Source organism: Oncorhynchus masou, unplaced genomic scaffold (assembly GCF_036934945.1).
Source record: "Oncorhynchus masou masou isolate Uvic2021 unplaced genomic scaffold, UVic_Omas_1.1 unplaced_scaffold_817, whole genome shotgun sequence".
Classification (NCBI taxonomy): Eukaryota; Metazoa; Chordata; class Actinopteri; order Salmoniformes; family Salmonidae; genus Oncorhynchus; species Oncorhynchus masou.
In genome coordinates, this window is record NW_027014646.1 from 117,297 (window position 1) to 143,758 (window position 26,462).

Genomic DNA, 26,462 nt, shown 5'->3' on the forward strand with positions numbered 1-26,462 from the left:
GGTGTGTTGGGCTGGGCAGTAGCAGTGTGTTGGGCTGGGCTGTAGGTGTGTTGGGCAGTAGCAGTGTGTTGGGCTGGGCAGGCAGTGTGTTGGGCTGGGCAGTAGCAGTGTGTTGGGCTGGGCAGTAGCAGTGTGTTGGGCTGGGCTGTACAGTAGCAGTGTGTTGGGCTGGGCTGTCCAGTAGCAGTGTGTTGGGCTGGGCTGTAGCAGTGTGTTGGGCTGTGTTGGGCTGGGCAGTAGCAGTGTGTTGGGCTGGGCAGTAGCAGTGTGTTGGGCTGGGCAGTAGCAGTGTGTTGGGCTGGGCAGTAGCAGTGTGTTGGGCTGGGCAGTAGCAGTGTGTTGGGCTGGGCAGTAGCAGTGTCACAGTGGGTGATCACATCATGCTGGGCTGGGCCATGTGTTGGGCTGGGCTGTACAGTAGCATTGTGGGTGGTGATCAGTACAGTGTGTGTGATCATGTCATGCTGGGTAACCATGACATCAGTGTGTGGGTGGTGATCACCTACTGAGTAGTGTCACGTGTGGGCTGGGCAACTATGACATCATGTCTGGGCTGGTGATCAGTAGCAGTGTGATGGGCTGGGTAACCAGACATCATGTCTGGGTAACAGACATCATTCTGGGTGGTGATCACCTACTGCAGTGTGATCATGTCAGGCTGGGTAACCATGACATCATTCTTGGGTGGTGATCACCTACTGAGTAGCAGTGATCACGTCATGCTGGGTAACCATGACATCATGTCTGGGTGGTGATCACCTACTGAGTAGTGATCACGTTGGGCTGGGCTAACCATGACATCATTCTGGGCTGGTGATCACCTACTGGTAGTGATCAGTGTGTTGGGTAACTATGACATCATGCTGGGTGGTGATCACCTACTGAGTAGTGATCACGTCAGGCTGGGTAACCATGACATCATTCTGGGTGGTGATCACCTACTGAGTAGTGATCACGTCAGGCTGGGTAACCATGACATCATGCCGGGCAGCGATGACATCAACACTTGTCTCCCAGTTTGAGAAAGCGCTGTGATTTTTGCTTCACCATCCGATGCTGCCTCTGGGCCGACTGCGCCTGCTCTATGGCCTCACACAGTTTCTACAGAGGAGGAGGAGAGGCCGTTAGGTACTGTGGGTCGAAAGCAAGCACACACACACACACACACACATAAAAGGGTATTATCGGGACCTGGGCAGTGGCAGGGTTCTTGAGGTGCAGCACTCTCATGGGTTCCTGTCCATCTCTCTTTTGGAACTTCAGCTTGTTCTGTTCCTGTCGTCAAACAAAGATTCAGTCCAATACAACTTGTTCTGTTCCTATCACCTACAAAGAGATTCAGTCCAATACAACTTGTTCTGTTCTGGGTCAAACAAAGAGATTCAGTCCAATACAACTTGTTCTGTTCCTATAGTCCTTCAAAGAGATTCAGTCCAATACAACTTGTTCTGTTCCTGTCGTCAAACAAAGAGATTCAGTCCAATACAACTTGTTCTGTTCCTGACGTCAAACAAAGAGATTCAGTCCAATACAACTTGTTCTGTTCCTGATCACAAACAAAGAGATTCAGTCCAATACAACTTGTTCTGTTCCTGTTCTGGTGAGATTCAGTCCAATACAACTTGTTCTGTTCCTATAGTCCTTCAAAGAGATTCAGTCCAATACAACTTGTTCTGTTCCTGGTCAAACAAAGAGATTCAGTCCAATACAACTTGTTCTGTTCCTGTGGTCAAACAAAGAGATTCAGTCCAATACAACTTGTTCTGTTCCTGTCGTCAAACAAAGAGATTCAGTCCAATACAACTTGTTCTGTTCCTATAGTTCTACAAAGAGATTCAGTCCAATACAACTTGTTCTGTTCCTATAGTCCTTCAAAGAGATTCAGTCCAAGCGCTGTGATACAACTTGTTCTGTTCCTGTCGTCAAACAAAGAGATTCAGTCCAATACAACTTGTTCTGTTCCTATAGTCCTTCAAAGAGATTCAGTCCAATACAACTTGTTCTGTTCCTGTCGTCAAACAAAGAGATTCAGTCCAATACAACTTGTTCTGTTCCTATAGTCCTACAAAGAGATTCAGTCCAATACAACTTGTTCTGTTCCTGTCGTCAAACAAAGAGATTCAGTCCAATACAACTTGTTCTGTTCCTGTCGTCAAACAAAGAGATTCAGTCCAATACAACTTGTTCTGTTCCTGTCGTCAAACAAAGAGATTCAGTCCAATACAACTTGTTCTGTTCCTGTCGTCAAACAAAGAGATTCAGTCCAATACAACTTGTTCTGTTCCTATAGTCCTACAAAGAGATTCAGTCCAATACAACTTGTTCTGTTCCTATAGTCCTTCAAAGAGATTCAGTCCAATACAACTTGTTCTGTTCCTGTCGTCAAACAAATACAACTTGTTCTGTTCATTCTAACAAAGAGATTCAGTCCAATACAACTTGTTCTGTTCCTGCCGTCAAACAAAGAGATTCAGTCCAATACAACTTGTTCTGTTCCTATAGTTCTACAAAGAGATTCAGTCCAATACAACTTGTTCTGTATCTGTCATCAAACAAAGAGATTCAGTCCAATACAACTTGTTCTGTTCCTATAGTCCTACAAAGAGATTCAGTCCAATACAACTTGTTCTGTTCCTGTCGTCAAACAAAGAGATTCAGTCCAATACAACTTGTTCTGTTCCTGTCGTCAAACAAAGAGATTCAGTCCAATACAACTTGTTCTGTTCCTGTCGTCAAACAAAGAGATTCAGTCCAATACAACTTGTTCTGTTCCTGTCGTCAAACAAAGAGATTCAGTCCAATACAACTTGTTCTGTTCCTGTCGTCAAACAAAGAGATTCAGTCCAATACAACTTGTTCTGTTCCTGTCGTCAAACAAAGAGATTCAGTCCAATACAACTTGTTCTGTTCCTGTCGTCAAACAAAGAGATTCAGTCCAATACAACTTGTTCTGTTCCTGTCGTCAAACAAAGAGATTCAGTCCAATACAACTTGTTCTGTTCCTGTCGTCAAACAAAGAGATTCAGTCCAATACAACTTGTTCTGTTCCTGTCGTCAAACAAAGAGATTCAGTCCAATACAACTTGTTCTGTTCCTGTCGTCAAACAAAGAGATTCAGTCCAATACAACTTGTTCTGTTCCTGTCGTCAAACAAAGAGATTCAGTCCAATACAACTTGTTCTGTTCCTGTCGTCAAACAAAGAGATTCAGTCCAATACAACTTGTTCTGTTCCTGTCGTCAAACAAAGAGATTCAGTCCAATACAACTTGTTCTGTTCCTGTCGTCAAACAAAGAGATTCAGTCCAATACAACTTGTTCTGTTCCTATAGTCAAACAAAGAGATTCAGTCCAATACAACTTGTTCTGTTCCTGTCGTCCTAACAAAGAGATTCAGTCCAATACAATACTTAAGGAGATAAGGATAAGTAACTAAGTAAGTGAGGATGCTACTTAATGTGTCAGGTCAAAATGTCTCAGGCAGACCTTGCAGTAGATCATGAGGTCTCCTCCTTCCACGTACGGAGGCCTTGAGAAATGCTCAAACAGACACTCCCACTCTTTGCTGAAGTGTCCCACAAACTCCACCTCCTTCACACACATCACTCTCCTGTAGGAGGAGAAGAGATGTCGCGGGGCAGAAGGTGACAAGGGGTGAGGATACATGACAACCTCAATATTACAATAACTCTACTTCACAGACAGTAACGGTAATTCATACACAATGAATGCAGGAGTGTTTAATGAATATATAGATACTGTAGATATACTCTATATCGTATCCGTCTGTCTATCTACAGTACCAGTCAAAAGTTTGGAGACACCTACTCATTCTAGTTTTTTAAACTATTTTCTGCATTGTAGAATTTCAGGGAAGACATCAAAACTATGAAATAACACATATGGAAGCATGTAGTAACCAAAAAAGGTATCAAAAGATTATTCAAAGTAGCCACCCTTTGCATTGATGACAGCTTTGCACACTCTTGGCATTCTCTCAACCAGTTTCATGAGGTAGTCACCTGGAATGGGTTTCAATTATCAGGTGTGCCTTGTTAAAAGTACATTTGTGGAATTTCTTTCCTTCTTAATGCGGTTGAGCCAATCAGTTGTGATGTGACAAGGTAGGGGTGGTATACAGAAGATAGCCCTATTTGGTAAAAGACCAAGTCCATATTATGGCAAGAACAGCTCAGATAAGCAAAGAGAAACAACAGTCCATCATTACTTTAAGACAAAGGTCAGTCAATCCGGAAAATGTCAAGAACTTTGAAAGTTTCTTCAATCGCTGTCGCAAAAACCATCAAGCGCCATGATGAAACTGGCTCTCATGAGGACCAACACAGGAAAGGAAGACCCAGAGTCACCTCTGTTGCAGAGGATCAGTTCATTAGTTAACTGCACCTCAGATTGCAGCCCAAATAAACGCTTAACAGAGTTCAAGTAACAGACACATCTCAACATCAACTGTTCAGAGCAGACTGTGTGAATCAGACCTCCCTGGTCAATTTGCTGCAAAGAAACCACAACTAAAGGACACCAATAATAAGAAGAAACTTGCTTGGGTCAAGAAACACGAGGAATGGACATTAGACTGGTAGAAATCTGTCCTGATGAGTCCAAATATGAGATTTTCGGTTCCAACCACAATGTCTTCGTAAGATGCAGAGGTGGTGAACAGATTATCTCCGCATGTGTGGTTCCCACTGTGAAGCATGGAGGAGGTGTGATTTATTTAGAATTCAAAACACACTTACCAGCATGGCTACCACAGCATTCTGCAGAAATACGCCATCCCATCTGGTTTGCGCTTAGTGGAACTATCTTTTGTTTTGCAACAGGACAATGACCCAACACACCTCCAGGCTGTGTAAGGGCTATTTGACAAAGAAGGAGAGTGATGGAGTGCTGCATCAGATGATCTGGCCTCCACAATCACCAGGCCTCAACCCAATTGAGGTAGTTCGGGATGAGTTGGACCCCAGAGTGAAGGAAAAGCAGCCAACAAGTGCTTAGCATATGTGGGAACTCCTGCAAGACTGTTGGAAAAGCATTCCAGGTGAAGCTGGTTGAGAGAATGCCAAGAGTGTGCAAAGCTGTCATCAAGGCAAAGGGTGGCTACTTTAAAGAATCTCAAATATTGTTGTTTGTTTAACACTTTTTTGGGGGTTACTACATGATTCCATATGTGTTATTTCACAGTTGTGATGTCTTCACCATTATTCTGCAACGTAGAAAACAGTAGAAAATAAAGAAAAACCCTGGTGTGTCCAAACGTTTGAATGATCCTGTAGTTTTACACACGGTGCATTCGGAAAGTATTCAGACCCCTTCCCTTTTCCACAAGATGTTACGTTACCTTAGTCTAAAATGGATGACATACATTTGCTTCCCTCATCAATCTAAACACAATACCCAAATACAAAAGCTAAAACAGGTTTTTACAAAATGTTGCTAATTTATTACAATTAAAAACCCGAAATACCCTATTTACATAACCATTCAGACCCTTTGCTATGAGACTCGAAATTGAGCTCAGGTGCTTCCTGTTTCCATTGATGATATTTGAGATGTTTCTACCACCTCATTGGAGGCCACCTGTGGTAAATTCAATTGATTGGACCCGGTTTGTTGTGTGTGCCTTTCCAAATCATATCCAATCAATTGAATTTACCACAGGTGGAGTCCAATCAAGTTGTAGAAACATCTCAAATATGATCCATGGAAACAGGAAGCACCTGAGCTCAATTTCAAGTCTCATAGCAAAGGGTCTAAATACTTACATAAATAAGGTATTTATATTTTTTATTTGTAATACATTTGCAAAAATGGTCTACAAACCTGTTTTCAATTTGTCATTATAGGGTATTGTGATGTCATTATGTGGTATTATGATGTCATTATGGGGTATGGTGATGTCATTATGGGGTATTGTGATGTCATTATGCGGTATTGTGGGGTATGTGTAAATTGATGATGAATTTTTATTTATTTAATCCATTTTAGAATAAGGCTGTAAAGTAACAAAAATGTGGAAGAAAAAAAAGTCAAGGGGTCTGAATACTTCGCTTGAACGAACAATTTGTTAAAAAATACCTTTTCAGGTGAAGTGTCTTCCCAAACCAGTATCCCCATTATACAAACACAAAATGTCTACCCCTGAGGCACGAGTCACGTTGAACTGAAGTCTTCCATAATGTACCTGTTGGTCACTATGACGTTGGTCTTCCTGTGTCCAGGGTACAAACAGTGTTCTCTGAAGATCTCTCCTTCCAGCTGCTTGATCTCTGACCTCTGAAGGAGCAGTGTCCATGTGTGAAAACATACAAATACATGAGCTGTGTTCGAATACCCATCCTAACATACTGCATACTTAATGAGTATATACTATATACTATTAGTTCACTGCTGTGTTTGAATACCCATCCTAACATACTGTATACTACATACTTAATGAGTATATACTATATACTATTAGTTCACTGCTGTGTTCGAATACCCATCCTAACATACTGCATACTTAATGAGTATATACTATTAGTTCACTGCTGTGTTCGAATACCCATACTAACATACTGTATACTACATACTTAACGAGTATATACTATATATACTATTAGTTCACTGCTGAGTTCAAATACCCATAAACATACTGTATAACGTTCACTGTATTGTTTCCAGTATATACTGAGCTATTAGTTCACTTTAGTATACTGTAAACCAAACGGTATTGTTTCAGTTGAGCGTACTAGAGCGTCGCCTGTCTACCCGGAAGCTGATGCTGTTGCTATGCAACCTCTTGCTAGCTTGTTACCATAACAAACGACTAGCTAAACATTTTACGATTTCGGGTGTGTGTTTGTAAAATTATAATCTGCAGTCAAATCCAGAGCGTTTGCCAGATTGTCCGTTTGTAAAATTGAGAGCGTTGAGTGCACACGAGGAGTAGCGTTGATCCGAGCGTTCAACGGCAGTCAAGCGCCCGACGTTGGCTAGCTACTTCCAGATACTAATGAGAGAACACCTCACTCTGACCATTTTACTCACCCTAGCAGAGCTGGTTAGGCTGTTTTCATGTTATCCAGAGACTTGGTGACTAACTGTGCTCCTGGTAACAATTTAATTTATCTTTTTTCTTGTTGACGTTTATTGACACCGGCCGTATTCTACGAGTGTAGAGCGTTTTGTAAATTCAGCGGTTATTCTGCGCGAGAGCGCTCTGAAATCGGAATAGGTAGCCACTGTCGATTGAAACGCACAACGACATGGTAGCCTAGTGGTTAGAGCGTTGGACTTGTAACTGAATTGTTGCAAGTTCAAATCCCCGAGCTGACAAGGTACAAATCTGTCGTTCTGCCCCTGAACAGGTAGTTAACCCCACTGTTCCTAGGCCGTCATTGAAAATAAGAATTTGTTCTTTATCCGACTTGCCATGTTAAATAAAGGTAAAATAAAATACCACTTAGCTAAGAATGATGTGAATAAACTTGTCATACTAACTATATATATATATACATACTACAACCAAGAAGCATACTATACACTCAATTCACGTCACAAATAATAAGAGTTAGTGGGGTGAGTATGAGTATTGGAAAACAGCTCGACGTCTTCATTTGTAATCTAATAATAACACAAATTATGTTGTAGCTAAACTTCCCTTTCTAAGCAAACTTTACCCGTAAAACGAGCAAATCATTGCAATGGATTTTCCACATGTAATTAAGTGAGTGTATATAGGTTTATTAGATTTCAGGTGGAAAGTGACATCACACACAGACAACAGAACATAGTGAATGTATTGACCAATAGAAACAAAGCATTACCCGTCACATAGTGAATGTATTGACCAATAGAAACAAAGCATTACCCCGTCACATTAACATACATTCATATAGTTTAAGGCAGTCAGACTAACGAGGGAGTTATGGATTGCATATATATATCAAATATAACATTAATTTGGTCATGCTTCTTTGAACAATAGCACAGTTTCTAAATCATTTAGCATACGGCTATAGTAACTCATGTACAAACGAATGTAAGAGTATAGCATCAATATATCATTATGAGTGCATACAGTATATACAGATAGGAAAGCAGGGATTTCCAAGGTGACGCTGTGAACCTTTTATAAAAATATTGCAAATGTCTGCTGGAGTATCGTTACTAGTCAAAAAAAAAACAAAAAGACTACATTTCTTTAGTAAAATATTATGTTCAATCATTTATTATTATTTTTTATATAGGGTAGTTTATAAAGGGCTGGACAAATGATCTGCATATATTATAGCAGGCTAAATCGTTTAATTTCCGAATTCTGTAAATACGAAGAAAAATTGCAAAAGATTTAATTCGGCAATAGTAATACAAAAACAGGACTGAGGTATTGTACGGACAGAGATGTTTTCCCTTTGGCATGCAAAACTATTCAGTCTTCAGCGAAGAAAACGGAATTAAGAGTCACGAAATCAGCATAGTATACACATTTACAAACCAGATATAGAAAAAGGAGTTTGAACTTTGACACAGAGCTTCACCTATGTGTGTGTGTGTGTGTGTGTGTGTGTGTCGACATTTCAACGATCAGACATTTTAACTCCACGTCAACTGACCGTTGATAGAACTAAGATAATTGATTACTAGGACTTGAATTACATCACGTAGAAAACACACAACCCCCATAATCAACCTCAACCCCTTCTATTCCTCATCATGCTGCATGAAGGAGAAAGAGAGAGGAGGAGAGAGAGAGAAAGAGAAGGAGAAAAACAAAAGGACAGGGAGGAAATTAGAGGTGGAAAAACAGTTCAAGGCTATCGGGTGTGTCAAAGAGAAAGACATGAATGTTTCATTTCTGTAAAGACAAAAGATTATACTCATTGGTTTCAAGATGACACTTTCAGTTTGACTCAGTCGTTCTTAAACTATATAATTTAGAATAGAAAAGTGCAGAAATTAAAATAGTAAAAAGGACTAGTTGTTATGTCCTTCTAAGGTTGTATGGTCCTGGTCTACCTCCAGCCATGGGTGTTTTAGTGTCCTTCTAAGGTGGGTTGCTAACCTGGACAAGTCTACCTCCAGCCATGGGTGTTTTAGTGTCCTTCTAAGGTGGGTTGCTAACCTGGACAAGTCTACCTCCAGCCATGGGTGTTTTAGTGTCCTTCTAAGGTGGGTTGCTAACCTGGACAAGTCTACCTCCAGCCATGGGTGTTTTAGTGTCCTTCTAAGGTGGGTTGCTAACCTGGACAAGTCTACCTCCAGCCATGGGTGTTTTAGTGACCTTCTAAGGTGGGTTGCTAACCTGGACAAGTCTACCTCCAGCCATGGGTGTTTTAGTGACCTTCTAAGGTGGGTTGCTAACCTGGACAGGCCATGGGTGTTTTAGTGTCCTTCTAACCTGGACAAGTCTACCTCCAGCCATGGCGTTTTAGTGTCCTCCTAACCTGGACAAGTCGCCATAAGGTCGGATGATTCCGTCCTCTCGGATCAAGTCTGGACAAGTCGCCATGGGTGTTTTAGTGACCTCAGCTTGGACAAGTCACTCCAGCCATGGGTGTTTTAGTGTCCTTCTAAAGTGGGTTGCTAACCTGACTCTGCCACCCTGCCAATCACAACGCCATCCTCTCGCCGTCAGATCGCAACCCTGCCAATCTCACAGCCTGATCAAAAGCACCGTCATCTCACAGCCTGATCAAAAAGCACCGTCATATCTCAGAGAGCCAATCAGAACGCACCGTCATATCTCAGAGAGCACTGTCACATCTCACAGAGCCAATCAGAAAGCACCGTCATATCTCACAGAGCCAATCAGAATGCACCGTCATATCTCAGAGAGCCAATCACAACCCCACCATCCAGAAGGGTTTCATGAATCAAGAACAAGAACAAAAACAAGTAGTAGTTTGCTTTCGGACCCAAACTCATAACAAAACTGCTCTGTAATGTCTTCCCAATGAGCTCGACACAGTAGCAGAGTAGGACAACATTACAACGAAAACAATCAGCACTAACAGAATCCTGCATCTGAAAGAAATCACTAACTTAAAAAACCGGTTCAGCCCAAAGAGGGAGGCAAACGGTGCATGAGTACGTACGCGTGCACGTGTGTGTGTGTGTGTGTGTTCCAGTATCTCACCTTTCGTTACCTCTAGTGTGAAAGCATGGAACAATAATTTCATCAGGTTATCAGGACTTGATATGTGAGTCATATGCTTTGTGAAGGATAATGAATGAGGTGGTGAATGGACTTAAATACTATGTGATGGTGGGGGGGGGGGCTGTGTTTTGGCATCTCAGAACCACTGGGGAATTAGGAATGTTTTGGCTGAACATTAGGTACCTGGAGAGGTGAGAGGAGGAGGAAGGGAGGTTATGAGAAAGCTTGAGGGAGGGGGGGGGGGTAAAGTGACAATAGAGACTGAATGGTCTACTTGGCTGTGTCGTCCAGTCAGAGTGCCGTTTCGAAGAGTCATTTCAGCCCCCGTATCAACCATGTAAACTAACCCAGCTACATTCCAGCACATTCCCCCCCCAAAACGCCATTCCAGTCTACGATGCATTACAGTCTATCACAGACCTGGAGCCCCCGGGGGCGATACAACCTGGGTTTCTGACATGTGGTGGATTTTATATTTTCTCTATGTTTTGTTTTTTAATGTTTGTTTTTTTGCAACAAAAAAACGTTGCCAAACTGCCAATCTCTGCATGGCAGTGGTCGTGCGCTCGTGCAGTCGGCCAATCCCAGAGGAGAGAACAGGTGGAGGAGGGGCTTCTATAAGCGATCTGACCAATGTGATGTTTAAGTTACTGAGATACAGAACGATCTGCTGAGAACAGAAGCTCTAATCTTCAAGAGATTTACGGTAACGATATAGTCTTGCTCTCTCCCAGTCTGTTCAGTCCTCATGGGTTTAGTGCAGTCGGCCAATCCCAGAGGAGAGAACAGGTGGAGGAGGGGCTTCCATAAGCGATCTGACCAATGTGATGACCAATGTGCTCTCTCCCAGTCTGTTCAGTCCTCATGGGTTTAGTCTGTGGGAACCTCACGATGCTGCAGAATGGAGCAGGGGGAGGAGTCAGGGCAGAAGCAGTTAACAATGATGGAGGGGAGGGGTTAAATGTTGAGCATGAACCAATCATTTCCTTTGGTTTGATCTGTAACATGTTATAACAGCATAATAACTACTTTAACATCATGCAGTCACTTACCTCTCTGACAGACAATCTGATCTATGAGAAAGACAACTAACCCTCCATGCCAGCCAAACCCCTCCCCCATAGTCCCAAACCCCTCCCCCATGATCCCAAACCCCTCCACCATAGTGCCAGAACCCTCCCCATAGTGCCAGAACCCTCCCCCATAGTGCCAGAACCCTCCCCCATAGTGCCAGAACCCTCCCCCATAGTCCCAAACCCCTCCCCTATGATCCCAAACCCCTCCCATATGATCCCAAACCCCTCCCCTATGATCCCAAACCCCTCCCCCTATGATCCCAAACCCCTCCCCTATGATCCCAAACCCCTCCCCTATGATCCCACACCCCTCCCCCATGATCCCAAACCCCTCCCCTATGATCCCAAACCCCTCCCCTATGATCCCAAACCCCTCCCCTATGATCCCGGTGTGGGTCACGTGAACATCAAGTGTTCACTATGGCTGCCCAGTAATTACCAAAGCTTTCCCACATCTCACCAAATACTCACTCAACAGAAAGACAAAAACAACATCTCCAAGGCATTAACTTATGAGAAAACAAAATGAAAACAGAACAGTTAACAAAATTAGTCAGAATTATAAGGTACAGAACATAAAGCACCAAACATGGTTATGACCGGCAGACAGAGACATAAATAATGTTACACTATACCACATTAAACAAAGCATTCCAAATAAAACCCCTGTAGTGTCCCGCCTCTACAACCCCTGTAGTGTCCCGCCTCTACCCCTGTAGTGTCCCGCCTCTACTAACCCCTGTGTGTCCCGCCTCTAGTGTCCCGCCTCTAACCCCTGTAGTGTCCTGTGTCTCTCTAACCCCTGTAGTGTCCCGCCTCTACTAACCCCTGTAGTGTCCCGTATGTCTCTACTAACCCCTGTAGTGTCCCGCCCCCTCCCGCTCTACTAACCCCTGTAGTGTCCCGCCTCTACTAACCCCTGTAGTGTCCCGCCTCTACTAACCCCTGTAGTGTCCTGTGTCTCCCGCCTCTACTAACCCCTGTAGTGTCCTGTATGTCTCTACTAACCCCTGTAGTGTCCTGTGTCTCTCTACTAACCCCTGTAGTGTCCTGTGTCTCTACTAACCCCTGTAGTGTCCTGTATGTCTCTACTAACCCCTGTAGTGTCCTGTGTCTCTCTACTAACCCCTGTAGTGTCCTGTATGTCTCTACTAACCCCTGTAGTGTCCTGTGTCTCTCTACTAACCCCTGTAGTGTCCTGTGTCTCTCTACTAACCCCTGTAGTGTCCTGTGTCTCTCTACTAACCCCTGTAGTGTCCTGTGTCTCTCTACTAACCCCTGTAGTGTCCTGTGTCTCTCTACTAACCCCTGTAGTGTCCTGTGTCTCTACTAACCCCTGTAGTGTCCTGTGTCTCTCTACTAACCCCTGTAGTGTCCTGTGTCTCTACTAACCCCTGTAGTGTCCTGTGTCTCTCTACTAACCCCTGTAGTGTCCTGTATGTCTCTACTAACCTCTGTAGTGTCCTGTATGTCTCTACTAACCCCTGTAGTGTCCTGTATGTCTCTACTAACCCCTGTAGTGTCCTGTGTCTCTACTAACCCCTGTAGTGTCCTGTATGTCTCTACTAACCCCTGTAGTGTCCTGTGTCTCTCTACTAACCCCTGTAGTGTCCTGTGTCTCTACTAACCCCTGTAGTGTCCTGTGTCTCTACTAACCCCTGTAGTGTCCTGTGTCTCTACTAACCCCTGTAGTGTCCTGTGTCTCTACTAACCCCTGTAGTGTCCTGTATGTCTCTACTAACCCCTGTAGTGTCCTGTAGTGTCTGTATGTCTCTACTAACCCCTGTAGTGTCCTGTATGTCTCTACTAACCCCTGTAGTGTCCTGTATGTCTCTACTAACCCCTGTAGTGTCCTGTGTCTCTCTACTAACCCCTGTAGTGTCCTGTGTCTCTCTACTAACCCCTGTAGTGTCCTGTGTCTCTCTACTAACCCCTGTAGTGTCCTGTGTCTCTCTAACCCCCTGTAGTGTCCTGTGTCTCTACTAACCCCTGTAGTGTCCTGTATGTCTCTCTAACTAACCCCTGTAGTGTCCTGTATGTCTCTACTAACCCCTGTAGTGTCCTGTATGTCTCTACTAACCCCTGTAGTGTCCTGTAACCCCTGTGTCTCTCTACTAACCCTGTGTGTCTGTCTCTACTAACCCCTGTAGTGTCCTGTGTCTCTCTACTAACCCCTGTAGTGTCCTGTATGTCTCTACTAACCCCTGTAGTGTCCTGTGTCCTGTGTCTACTAACCCCTGTAGTGTCCTGTGTCTCTCTACTAACCCCTGTAGTGTCCTGTGTCTCTCTACTAACCTCTGTAGTGTCCTGTGTCTCTCTACTAACCCCTGTAGTGTCCTGTATGTCTCTACTAACCCCTGTAGTGTCCCGTCTCTACTAACCCCTGTAGTGTCCTGTGTCTCTCTACTAACCCCTGTAGTGTCCTGTATGTCTCTACTAACCCCTGTAGTGTCCTGTGTCTCTCTACTAACCTCTGTAGTGTCCTGTGTCTCTCTACTAACCTCTGTAGTGTCCTGTGTCTCTACTAACCCCTGTAGTGTCCTGTGTCTCTACTAACCTCTGTAGTGTCCTGTGTCCCTCTACTAACCTCTGTAGTGTCCTGTATGTCTCTACTAACCCGTGTAGTGTCCTGTGTCTCTACTAACCCCTGTAGTGTCCTGTATGTCTCTACTAACCCCTGTAGTGTCCTGTGTCTCTCTACTAACCCCTATAGTGTCCTGTGTTTCTCTACTAACCTCTGTATGCCTTGGAAGGTGCTGGAGGCCATGTCTACGATGCCCCCTGTTGGCCTGGCCACCACCCCCACCAGACCCTTCCCTATGCCCTTGAAGAACCCCGCCGCTCCCTCCTTCTTGGCCCCTGAGGGGGGCGATAGAGAGACAGAGAATCAAACAAGAGTTAGACCTCAAGGTTAACACACAACACCAGCTACACTGGAAATATAGCAATGACATGTTCAACATACGCTGAGCGTACAAAACATTAAGAACTCCTTCCTAATATTGAGTTGCACCCCCCCGTAATGCTTAGAGAAGATCTTATGTTAAGTGTTATTGAAGTGTTGTGGCTGCTATAGGCCACCAAGTGCTAACCGTCAGTATCTAAATATAATGTGTGTGAAATGCTTGATAGTTTTTCATGTAAACAGAGAGGTCTACTTTCTTGGGGATCTGAATATTGACTGGTTGTCATGAAGCTGTCCGCTCAAGAGGAAGCTTCTCACTGTAACCAGTGTCTAATCTGGTTCAGGTTATTAATCAACCTACCAGGGTGTTTACAAACACGACAGGAACAAGATCATCCACATGTATTGGTCACATTTTTACTAACACTGTAGAGCTTTGTTCTAAAGCTGTATCCGTACCCATTGGATGCAGTGATCACATTATAGTGGCTTTATCCAGGAAAGATAAAGTTCCAAAAGCTGGGCCTAAAATAATGTAGATGAAATCATACTAAATATTTTGCTGTGACTCTTATGTGGATGATATTAAAATATTTGTTGGTCTGAGGAGCATACAATGGCAAAAATTTGCAATTGCATTTTTTTTGTTGCTTTGTCGCGATGCGGTATTGTGACTGCATGATGCGGTATTGTGACGTCGCGATGCGGTATTGTGACGTCGCGATGCGGTATTGTGACGTCGCGATGGGGTATTGTGACGTCATGATGGGGTATTGTGACGTCATGATGGGGTATTGTGATGTCGTCATGATGGGGTGATGCGTATTGTGACGTCATGATGGGGTATTGTGACCGGTGACGCCGTCGTGATGCGGTATTGTGACGTCGTGATGGGGTATTGTGACGTCATGATGCGGTATTGTGACGCATGATGATGGGTATTGTGACGTCATGATGGGGTATTGTGACGTCATGATGGGGTATTGTGATGTCATGATGGGGTATTGTGATGTCATGATGGGGTATTGTGATGTCATGATGGGGTATTGTGATGTCATGATGGGGTATTGTGATGTCATGATGCGGTATTGTGATGTCATGATGGGGTATTGTTTATACATGTGGAAACAGTCAATGTGTCTGAAAACATTCCCAGACTGGTATTGTGACGTCTCAATGTTGTGACGTCATGATGGGGTATTGTGACGTCATGATGCGGTATTGTGACGTCATGATGGGTATTGTGACGTCATGATGGGGTATTGTGACGTCATGATGGGGTATTGTGATGTCATGATGATGATGCGGTATTGTGACGGATGGGGTATTGTGACGTCATGATGGGGTATTGTGACGTCATGATGGGGTATTGTGATGTCATGATGGGGTATTGTGATGTCATGATGGGGTATTGTGATGTCATGATGGGGTATTGTTTATACATGTGGAAACAGTCAATGTGTCTGAAAACATTCCCAGACTGCTGTCACCGTTGATGCGGCGATGCTATTTGAGATCTTAACTCAAATCAGATCTCATGATGGTGTTTGTGACGCATGATGCCCACAGACGTCATGATGCGGTATTGTGACGTCATGATGGGGTATTGTGATGTCATGATGCTATTGTGATGTCATGATGGGGTATTGTGATGTCATGATGGGTATTGTGATGTCATGATGGGGTATTGTGGATGGAAACATTCAATGATGTCTGAAAACATTCAGACTGCTGTCACCGTTGGCGACTGCTATTTGAGATCTTAACTCAATGTTGTGACGTCATGATGCGGTATTGTGACGTCATGATGCGGTATTGTGACGTCATGATGGGGTATTGTGATGTCATGATGGGGTATTGTGATGTCATGATGGGGTATTGTGATGTCATGATGCGGTATTGTTTATACATGTGGAAACAGTCAATGTGTCTGAAAACATTCCCAGACTGCTGTCACCGTTGGCGGGCTATTTGAGATCTTAACTCAATGTTGTGCGTCATCAATTGTGATGTCATGATGCGGTATTGTGACGTCATGATGGGGTATTGTGATGTCAGATCTGTATTGTGACGTCATGATGCAGTATTGTGATGTCATGATGGGGTATTGTGACGTCATGATGTACATTCATGATGGGGTATTGTGACGTCAAATGGGGTATTGTGATGTCATGATGGGGTATTGTGACGTCATGATGGGGTATTGTGACGTCATGATGGGGTATTGTGAGGAAATGATGGGGTATTGTGGCGTCATTGGGGTATTGTGATGTCATGATGGGGTATTGTGATGTCATGATGGGGTATTGTTTATACATGTGGAAACAGTCAATGTGTCTGAAAACATTCCCAGACTGCTGTCACCGTTGGCGACGGCTATTTGAGATCTTAACTCAATGTTGTGACGTCATGATGGGGTATTGTGACGTCATGATGCGGTATTGTGACGTCATGATGGGGTATTGTGATGTCATGATGGGGTATTGTGATGTCATGATGCGGTATTGTGATGTCATGATGGGGTATTGTGATGTCATGATGCGGTATTGTGATGTCATGATGGGGTATTGTGACGTCATGGTGCGGTATTGTGACGTCATGATGGGGTATTGTGACGTCATGATGGGGTATTGTGACGTCATGATGGGGTATTGTGACGTCATGATGGGGTATTGTGACGTCATGATGGGGTATTGTGATGTCATGATGGGGTATTGTGACGTCATGATGGGGTATTGTGACGTCATGATGGGGTATTGTGACGACATGATGGGGTATTGTGACGTCATGATGGGGTATTGTGACGTCATGATGGGGTATTGTGATGTCATGATGGGGTATTGTGATGTCATGATGCAGTATTGTTTATACATGTGGAAACAGTCAATGTGTCTGAAAACATTCCCAGACTGCTGTCACCGTTGGCGACGGCTATTTGAGATCTTAACTCAATGTTGTGACGTCATAATGCGGTATTGTGACGTCATGAGTGGACAAAACATTATGAACACCTGCTCTTTCCGTGACGTCATGATGGGGGTATTGTGACGTCATGATGCGGTATTGTGACGTCATGATGCGGTATTGTTTATACATGTGGAAACAGTCAATGTGTCTGAAAACATTCCCAGACTGCTGTCACCGTTGGCGACGGCTATTTGAGATCTTAACTCAAATCAGATCTACAAGGTGTTTGAAAGCGTTCCACAGGGATGCTGGTCCCATGTTGACTCCAATGCTTCCCACAGTTGTGTCAAGTTGTCCTTTGGGTGGTGGATCATTCTTGATCAACATGAGAAACTGTTGAGCGTCAAAAAACCCAGCAGCGTTGCAGTTCTTGACACAAACAGGTACGCCTGGCACCTACTACCACACCCTGTTCTTGCCCATTCACCCTCTGTATGACACATAAAAATGTCATGTCTCTTTAACCTGACTCCTCCCCTTCATCTACACTGATTGAAGTGGATTTAACAAACAGGTGCCATCAATAAGGGAGCATAGCTTTCACCTGGATTCACCTGGTCAGTCTGTGTTCACGGAAAGAGCAGGTGTTCATAATGTTTTGTCCACTCGGACATTCTATATATTCTCCACAATTTTGAAGGGTCGAGGAAACTTCTGTTTCCACACAAAATTGGAAAGGAAATATGTATTGAACATTTATGAGTGATGGGAGAGGAAGAAGAGTTCAGCAACAGGTCAGAGCGTTGTGAATAAACATACCTTCCACAGGTTTGGTGACGATGCCTGTTACCCCACCAACGACCCCCTACAGAGAGAGACAGAGAGAGAGAGGAGAGAGGGAGAGAGGAGAGAGGGAGAGAGAGACAGAGAGAGACAGAGAGAGAGGACAGAGATCAGAGAGAGAGAGAGAGGAGAGAGAGAGAGAGAGAGAGAGAGAGAGAGAGAGAGAGAGAGAGAGAGAGAGAGAGAGAGAGGACCGTCAGGGCTCCATTGTATCCAACACAAAGGTCTATTCAAGACTAACAGGAAAGAACAACCTCTTGAAAACCACTCTGTCCGGGAGGAAATTACATTTAACATTAAATTGTCCTTAATGAAGAGGGTTCATTTGTTGTTGTGTTTTAAAAAGCTTGGCCTTATCAAGACAAGTAACGACCCTACTTTAGGTCCTGTATCAATAGAGGTAGACGACCCTACTTTAGGTCCTGAATCAATAGAGGTAGACGACCCTACTTTAGGTCCTGAATCAATAGAGGTAGACGACCCTACTTTAGGTCCTGTATCAATAGAGGTAGACGACCCTACTTTAGGTCCTGAATCAATAGAGGTAGATTTTAGCGACAATAGAGGTAAACCTACTTTAGGCCCTGAATCAATAGAGGTAGAATCGACCCTACTTTTGGTCCTGTATCAATAGAGGTAGACGACCCTACTTTAGGCCCTGAATCAATAGAGGTAGACGACCCTACTTTAGGTCCTGTATCAATAGAGGAGACGACCCTACTTTAGGTCCTGTATCAATAGAGGTGGCTTTACATGAGCAGTTTCCCCCTATATTCTGTCTGTAACATTAAATCTATTGATTTAAAGCCCACTCCTGCGAAATGATTTTTCCATTAAAATGCACATCATGCAGTATAATTACCTTTTACTACTATAATGTCAAGGTCGTGCTGTAGTCAACAGCACGGATGCTTCCCAAAATGGCACCCTAGTTCCTGCATAGCCCTATAGGCCTTGGTCAAAAAGTAGTGCACTACATAGGGAATAGGGGGGCCCATTTGGGATGCAGCTCATGTAACGTGTTGTTGAATCATCGGTTTAATATTCAACACAGGGCCTTAAACTCCCCTGACTCATCACCAAGGACAATATGGGAACATGTGCTTTCAACCCCACAGTTTAGGGTGCGTCCCCCCCCCCACCCCCCACATGGGCGACATACAAACGAACATGTGTTCCCCGCAGGGTTGTGGTCAAGTCCAAGTTAATTCAGTCAGTTTTAGGAAGTAAACTGAAATCCCAATTCCCCCTCGTATATTTTCTATATGAATTACTTTTATCGGAATTGAGTGGTTCACTAAGGGTCTCTGGATGAAGTGTCTGTTATTAAATGATCAGAGAACTACCTTAAAGACTGTCTGTTATTAAATGATCAGAGAACTACCTTAAATACTGTCTGTTATTAAATGATCAGAGAACTACCTTAAAGACTGTCTGTTATTAAATGATCAGAGAACTACCTTAAAGACTGTCTGTTATTAAATGATCAGAGAACTACCTTAAATACTGTCTGTTATTAAATGATCAGATAATTAACTTAAAGACTGTCTGTTATTAATGATCAGAGAACTACCTTAAATACTGTCTGTTATTAAATGATCAGAGAACTACCTTAAAGACTGTCTGTTATTAATGATCAGAGAACTACCTTAAAGACTGTCTGTTATTAAATGATCAGAGAACTACCTTAAAGACTGTCTGTTATTAAATGATCAGAGAACTACCTTAAAGACTGTCTGTTATTAAATGATCAGAGAACTACCTTAAAGACTGTCTGTTATTAAATGATCAGAGAACTACCTTAAATACTGTCTGTTATTAATGATCAGAGAACTACCTTAAAGACTGTCTGTTATTAAATGATCAGAGAACTACCTTAAATACTGTCTGTTATTAAATGATCAGAGAACTACAGTGGTCCCTTAAAGACTGTCTGTTATTAAATGATCAGAGAACTACCTTAAAGACTGTCTGTTATTAAATGATCAGAGAACTACCTTAAAGACTGTCTGTTATTAATGATCAGAGAACTACCTTAAATACTGTCTGTTATTAAATGATCAGAGAACTACCTTAAAGACTGTCTGTTATTAATGATCAGAGAACTACCTTAAAGACTGTCTGTTATTAAATGATCAGAGAACTACCTTAAAGACTGTCTGTTATTAATGATCAGAGAACTACCTTAAAGACTGTCTGTTATTAATGATCAGAGAACTACCTTAAAGACTGTCTGATATTAAATGATCAGAGAACTACCTTAAATACTGTCTGTTATTAATGATCAGAGAACCACAGTGGTCCCTTAAAGACTGTCTGTTATTAATGATCAGAGAACTACAGACCTGTAAAGAATCCCATGCCTCCCTTGGCCAGACTCTTAAAGTCTGTCTGTTATTAAATGATCAGAGAACCACAGTGGTACTGTCTGTTATTAAATGATCCCATGAACTCCCTTAAAGACTGTCTCCAAAGTCTCTGGGTGGTCTGTTCATCTCCTCCCGTCTTTTTAAAACTCTTTATCCATGGTGATGGCAGAAGTCCTTTAAATACTGACCCCGTTATTAACCATGATCAGAGAACCACCTGGCTGTCTGTTATTAGATGATCAGAGACATTCAGATACACTCAGGCTGCTGAGGGGAGGAACTGCTCGTAATGACGTCCGGAAAATGCATCAAAACACGGAAACCACTGTCTGTTACCAAATGATCAGAGAACTACCTGTAAATTGATCTGTTCCATTGATTCCGCTCCAGTCACTACCTTAAAGACCCTTCTCCTAAAATTAAAGTGAACACCTTAAATCCTGTGGTTAAACATCAGAGAACTACCTTAAAGACTGTCTGTTATTAAATGATCAGAGAACTACACAAAGACACGTGTTATTAATGATCAGAGAACTACCTTAAAGACTGTCTGTTATTAAATGATCAGAGAACTACCTTAAAGACTGTCTGTTATTAAATGATCACAACACCACAAGGACTGTCAAGTTACTACATGACCAGACACATCTACCTTATAACCTCACACATGACACGGCATCACACATGTACACCCACACACAGACTGTTACAACACAACACACAAAGCCCTCACTCAACAACACAACGTCAAGAGTTACTACAGACCCAGCCATCTAGATAACTACACCCTACAACACAACACTAGATACCAAGGAATGTTACAAGACCCAGCCATTACTGGAACATCACTTAACACACAGGAACCCAGCCCCATCTAGATAACCTCCCTACAACACAACACCACCAAGGAACGTCAAGAGTTACTACAGACCCAGCCATCTAGATAACCTCCCTACAACACAACACCACAAGTTAACACTACAGACCCAACCATCTAGATAACCTCCCTACAGAGTACATGCTGTTGAACACTACAGACCCAGCCATCTAGATAACCTCACTACAGAGGAGTACTGCCTGTCTGAACACTACAGACCCAGCCATCTAGATAACCTCAAAGACTGTGTGATAACCTCACTGACAGAGGTACAGACCCAACCATCTAGATAACCTCCTACAACGTACTGCTGGATTAACACAAAGCCATCTAGAGAACCTCCCTACAACACAACACCACCAAGGAATGTCAAGAGTTACACAGAGGTACCTCAGACCCAGCCATCTAGATAACCTCCCTACAACACAACACCACCAAGGAACGTCAAGAGTTACTACAGACCCAGCCATCTAGATAACCTCCCTACAACACAACACCACCAAGGAATGTCAAGAGTCACTATTAGATGTAACACTACAGACCCAGCCATCTAGATAACCTCCTACAACACAACACCACCAAGGAACGTCAAGAGTCACTACAGACCCAGATCTAGATAACCTCCTACAACAGAACACCACCAAGGAATGTCAAGAGTCACTACAGACCATCTAGATAACCTCCCTACAACACAACACCACCAAGGAATGTCAAGAGTCACTACAGACCCAGCCATCTAGATAACCTCCCTACAACACAACACCACCAAGGAACGTCAAGAGTTACTACAGACCCAGCCATCTAGATAACCTCCCTACAACACAACACCACCAAGGAATGTCAAGAGTTACTACAGACCCACCATCTAGATAAACAACACAGGAAGGAATAAGAGTCACTACAGACCCAGCCATCTAGATAACCTCCCTACAACACAGACCTCAAAGGACTGCTGTTGAACATTTACTAACAGACCCAGCCATCTAGATAACCTCCTACAACACAACACCACCAAGAATAACCTTACAGAGGTACTGCTGTTGAACACTACAGACCCAACCATCTAGACCTCACTAACCCACCATCTAGGAACACTACAGAGGTACTCTGTTGAACACTACAGACCCAGCCATCTAGATAACCTCACTACAGACCTAACCATCTAGATAACCTCACTACAGACCCCACCATCTAGATAACCTCACTACAGACCTAACCATCTGTTATAAGACCCATGACCATCTACAGACCTCTGTTGAACAGACCTAACCATCTAGATAACCTCACTACAGACCTAACCATCTAGATAACCTCACTTACAGACCTAACCATCTAGATAACCTCACTACAGACCCAGCCATAACCATCTAGATAACCCCACTACAGACCCAACCATCTAGATAACCTCACTACAGACCTCTAACATCTAGATAACCTCCTACAGACCTGACCATCTAGATAACCTCACTACAGACCTAACCATCTAGATAACCTCACTACAGACCTAACCATCTAGATAACCTCACTACAGACCTACCATCTAGATAACCTCACTACAGACCTCACCATCTAGATAACCTCACTACAGACCCAACCATCTAGATAACCTCACTACAGACCCAAGGAACGTCATCTAGATAACCTCACTACAGACCTCACTACAGACCTAACCATCTAGATAACCTCACTACAGACCTAACCATCTAGATAACCTCACTACAGACCTAACCATCTAGATAACCTCACTACAGACCTCACCATCTAGATAACCTCACTACAGAACTCAGACCCAACCATCTAGATAACCTCACTACAGAACTCACCATCTAGATAACCTCACTACAGACCCAGCCGATCTAGATAACCTCACTACAGACCCAGCCATCTAGATAACCTCACTACAGAGGTACTGCTGTTGAACACTACAGACCCAACCATCTAGATACCCTCACTACAGACCCAGCCATTTAGATAACCTCACTACAGACCTAACCATCTAGATAACCTCACTACAGAGGCCTGATAACCTGAATGTCACACTACAGACCCAGCCATCTAGATAACCTCACTACAGACCCAGACCATCTAGATAACCTCACTACAGAGGTACTACAGACTAACCATCTAGATAACCTCCCTACAACACAACACCACCAAGAACACTACAGACCCAGCCATCTAGATAACCTCCCTACTACAGAGGTACTGCTGTTGAACACTACAGACCCAACCATCTAGATAACCATCACTACAGACCCAGCCATCTAGATAACCTCACTACAGACCCAACCATCTAGATAACCTCACTACAGACTGCTGTTGAACACTACAGACCCAGCCATCTAGATAACCTCACTACAGACCTCACCATCTAGATAACCTCACTACAGACCTCTACAGACCCACCATCTAGATAACCTCACTACATAACCTCACTACAGACCCAACCATCTAGATAACCTCACTACAGACCTAACCATCTAGATAACCTCACTACAGAACTCACCATCTAGATAACCTCACTACAGACCCAACCATCTAGATAACCTCACTACAGACCTAACCATCTAGATATCCTCACTACAGACCTCACCATCTAGATAACCTCACTACAGACCTGACCATCTAGATAACCTCACTACAGAGGTACTGCTGTTGAACACTACAGATCCAACCATATAGATAACTTCACTACAGACCCAACCATCTAGATAACCTCACTAAAGAGGTACTGCTGTTGAACACTACAGACCCAGCCATCTAGATAACCTCACTACAGAGGTACTGCTGTTGAACACTACAGACCCAGCCATCTAGATAACCTCACTACAGACCTAACCATCTAGATAACATCACTACAGACCCAGCCATCTAGATAACCTCACTACAGACCCAACCATCTAGATAACCTCACTACAGAGGTACTGCTGTTGAACACTACAGACCCAACCATCTAGATAACCTCACTACAGACCCAACCATCTAGATAACCTCACTACAGAGGTAACTGCTCTTGAACACTACAGACCCAGCCATCTAGATAACCTCACTACAGACCTAACCATCTAGATAACCATCTCACCTACAGACCTAACCATCTAGATAACCTCACTACAGACCCAACCATCTAGATAACCTCACTACAGACCTACCAGACCTCAACCATCTAGATAACCTCACTACAGACCCAACCATCTAGATAACCTCACTACAGACCTAACCATCTAGATAACCTCACTACAGACCCAACCATCTAGATAACCTCACTACAGACCTCACCATCTAGATAACCTCACTACAGACCTAACCATCTAGATAACCTCACTACAGACACAACACCATCTAGATAACCTCACTACAGACCTAACCATCTAGATAACCTCACTACAGAGGTACTGCTGTTGAACACTACAGACCCAGCCATCTAGATAACCTCACTACAGACCCAGCCATCTAGATAACCTCACTACAGACCTAACCATCTAGATAACCTCACTACAGAGGTACTGCTGTTGACACTAAGCTGTTGAATCTAGATAACCTCACTACAGACCCAACCATCTAGATAACCTCACTACAGAAACCTCACTACAGTCAAGAGTAGATAACTACAGACCTCACCATCTAGATAACCTCACTACAGACCCAACCATCTAGATAACCTCATCAGACCAACACCATAGATAACCTCACTACAGAGGTACTGCTGTTGAACACTACAGACCCAACCATCTAGATAACCTCACTACAGACCTAACCCAACCATCTACAGATACCTCACTACAGACCCAGCCATCTAGATAACCTCACTACAGACCCAACCTGCTGATAACCTGAACACTACCGACCCAGCCATCTAGATAACCTCACTACAGACCTCACCATCTAGATAACCTCACTACAGACCCAACCATCTAGATAACCTCACTACAGACACAACCATCTAGATAACCTCACTACAGACCCAGCCATCTAGATAACCTCACTACAGACCTAACCATATAGATAACCTCACTACAGAGGTACTGCTGTTGAACACTACAGACCCAACCATCTAGATAACCTCACTACAGACCCAACCATCTAGATAACCTCACTACAGACCCAGCCATCTAGATAACCTCATTACAGAGGTACTGCTGTTGAACACTACAGACCCAGCCATCTAGATAACCTCACTACAGACCTCACCATCTAGATAACCTCACTACAGACCCAACCATCTAGATAACCTCACTACAGAACTCACCATCTAGATATCCTCACTACAGACCTCACCATCTAGATAACCTCACTACAGAGGTACTGTTGAACACTACAGACCCAACCATATAGATAACTTCACTACAGACCCAGCCATCTAGATAACCTCACTACAGACCTAACCATCTAGATAACCTCACTACAGAGGTACTGCTGTTGAACACTACAGACCCAACCATCTAGATAACCTCACTACAGACCAACATCTAGATAACCACCAGATCTAGATAACCTCACTACAGACCTCCATCTAGATAACCTCACTACAGACCCAACCATCTAGATAACCTCAGACCCAACCATCTAGATAACCTCACTACAGACTCTAGATAACCTCACTACAGACCCACCATCTAGATAACCTCATTACAGAGGTACTGCTGTACTGCTGTGAACACTACAGACCCAGCCATCTAGATAACCTCACTACAGACCCAGCCATCTAGATAACCTCACTACAGACCTAACCATCTAGATAACCTCACTACAGACCCAACCACTAGATAACTGGTACTGAACACTACAGACCCAGCCATCTAGATAACCTCACTACAGACCCAGCCATCTAGATAACCTCACTACAGACCCAGCTATCTAGATAACCTCATTACAGAGGTACTGCTGTTGAACACTACAGACCCAACCATCTAGATAACCTCACTACAGACCTCACCATCTAGATAACCTCACTACAGACCTCACCATCTAGATAACCTCACTACAGACCCAACCATCTAGATAACCTCACTACAGACCTAACCATCTAGATAACCTCACTACAGACCTCACCATCTAGATAACCTCACTACAGACCCAACCATCTAGATAACCTCACTACAGACCTAACCATCTAGATAACCTCACTACAGACCTCACCATCTAGATAACCTCACTACAGACCTAACCATCTAGATAACCTCACTACAGAGGTACTGCTGTTGAACACTACAGACCCAACCATCTAGATAACCTCACTACAGACCTCACCATCTATATAACCTCACTACAGACCTGTTGAACCATCTAGATAACCTCACTACAGACCCAACCATCTAGATAACCTCA

At 43.4% G+C, this 26,462-nt stretch overlaps 1 protein-coding gene across 1 annotated transcript; it reads right to left on the reverse strand.

The window, feature by feature from the left end:
* Positions 1 to 849: 849 nt before the first annotated feature.
* On the reverse strand, positions 850 to 6,354 carry LOC135537564 (intermembrane lipid transfer protein VPS13C-like). The gene is made up of 4 exons (XM_064963696.1): positions 6,201 to 6,354; positions 3,485 to 3,608; positions 1,192 to 1,275; positions 850 to 1,101 (listed from the first exon to the last, which is right to left on the reverse strand). The coding sequence occupies exons 2-4, from the start codon at positions 3,599 to 3,601 to the stop codon at positions 1,000 to 1,002; spliced, it is 303 nt and encodes a 100-aa protein (XP_064819768.1). The 5' UTR covers positions 3,602 to 3,608; positions 6,201 to 6,354; the 3' UTR covers positions 850 to 999.
* Between the last annotated feature and the right edge of the window lie 20,108 nt (positions 6,355 to 26,462).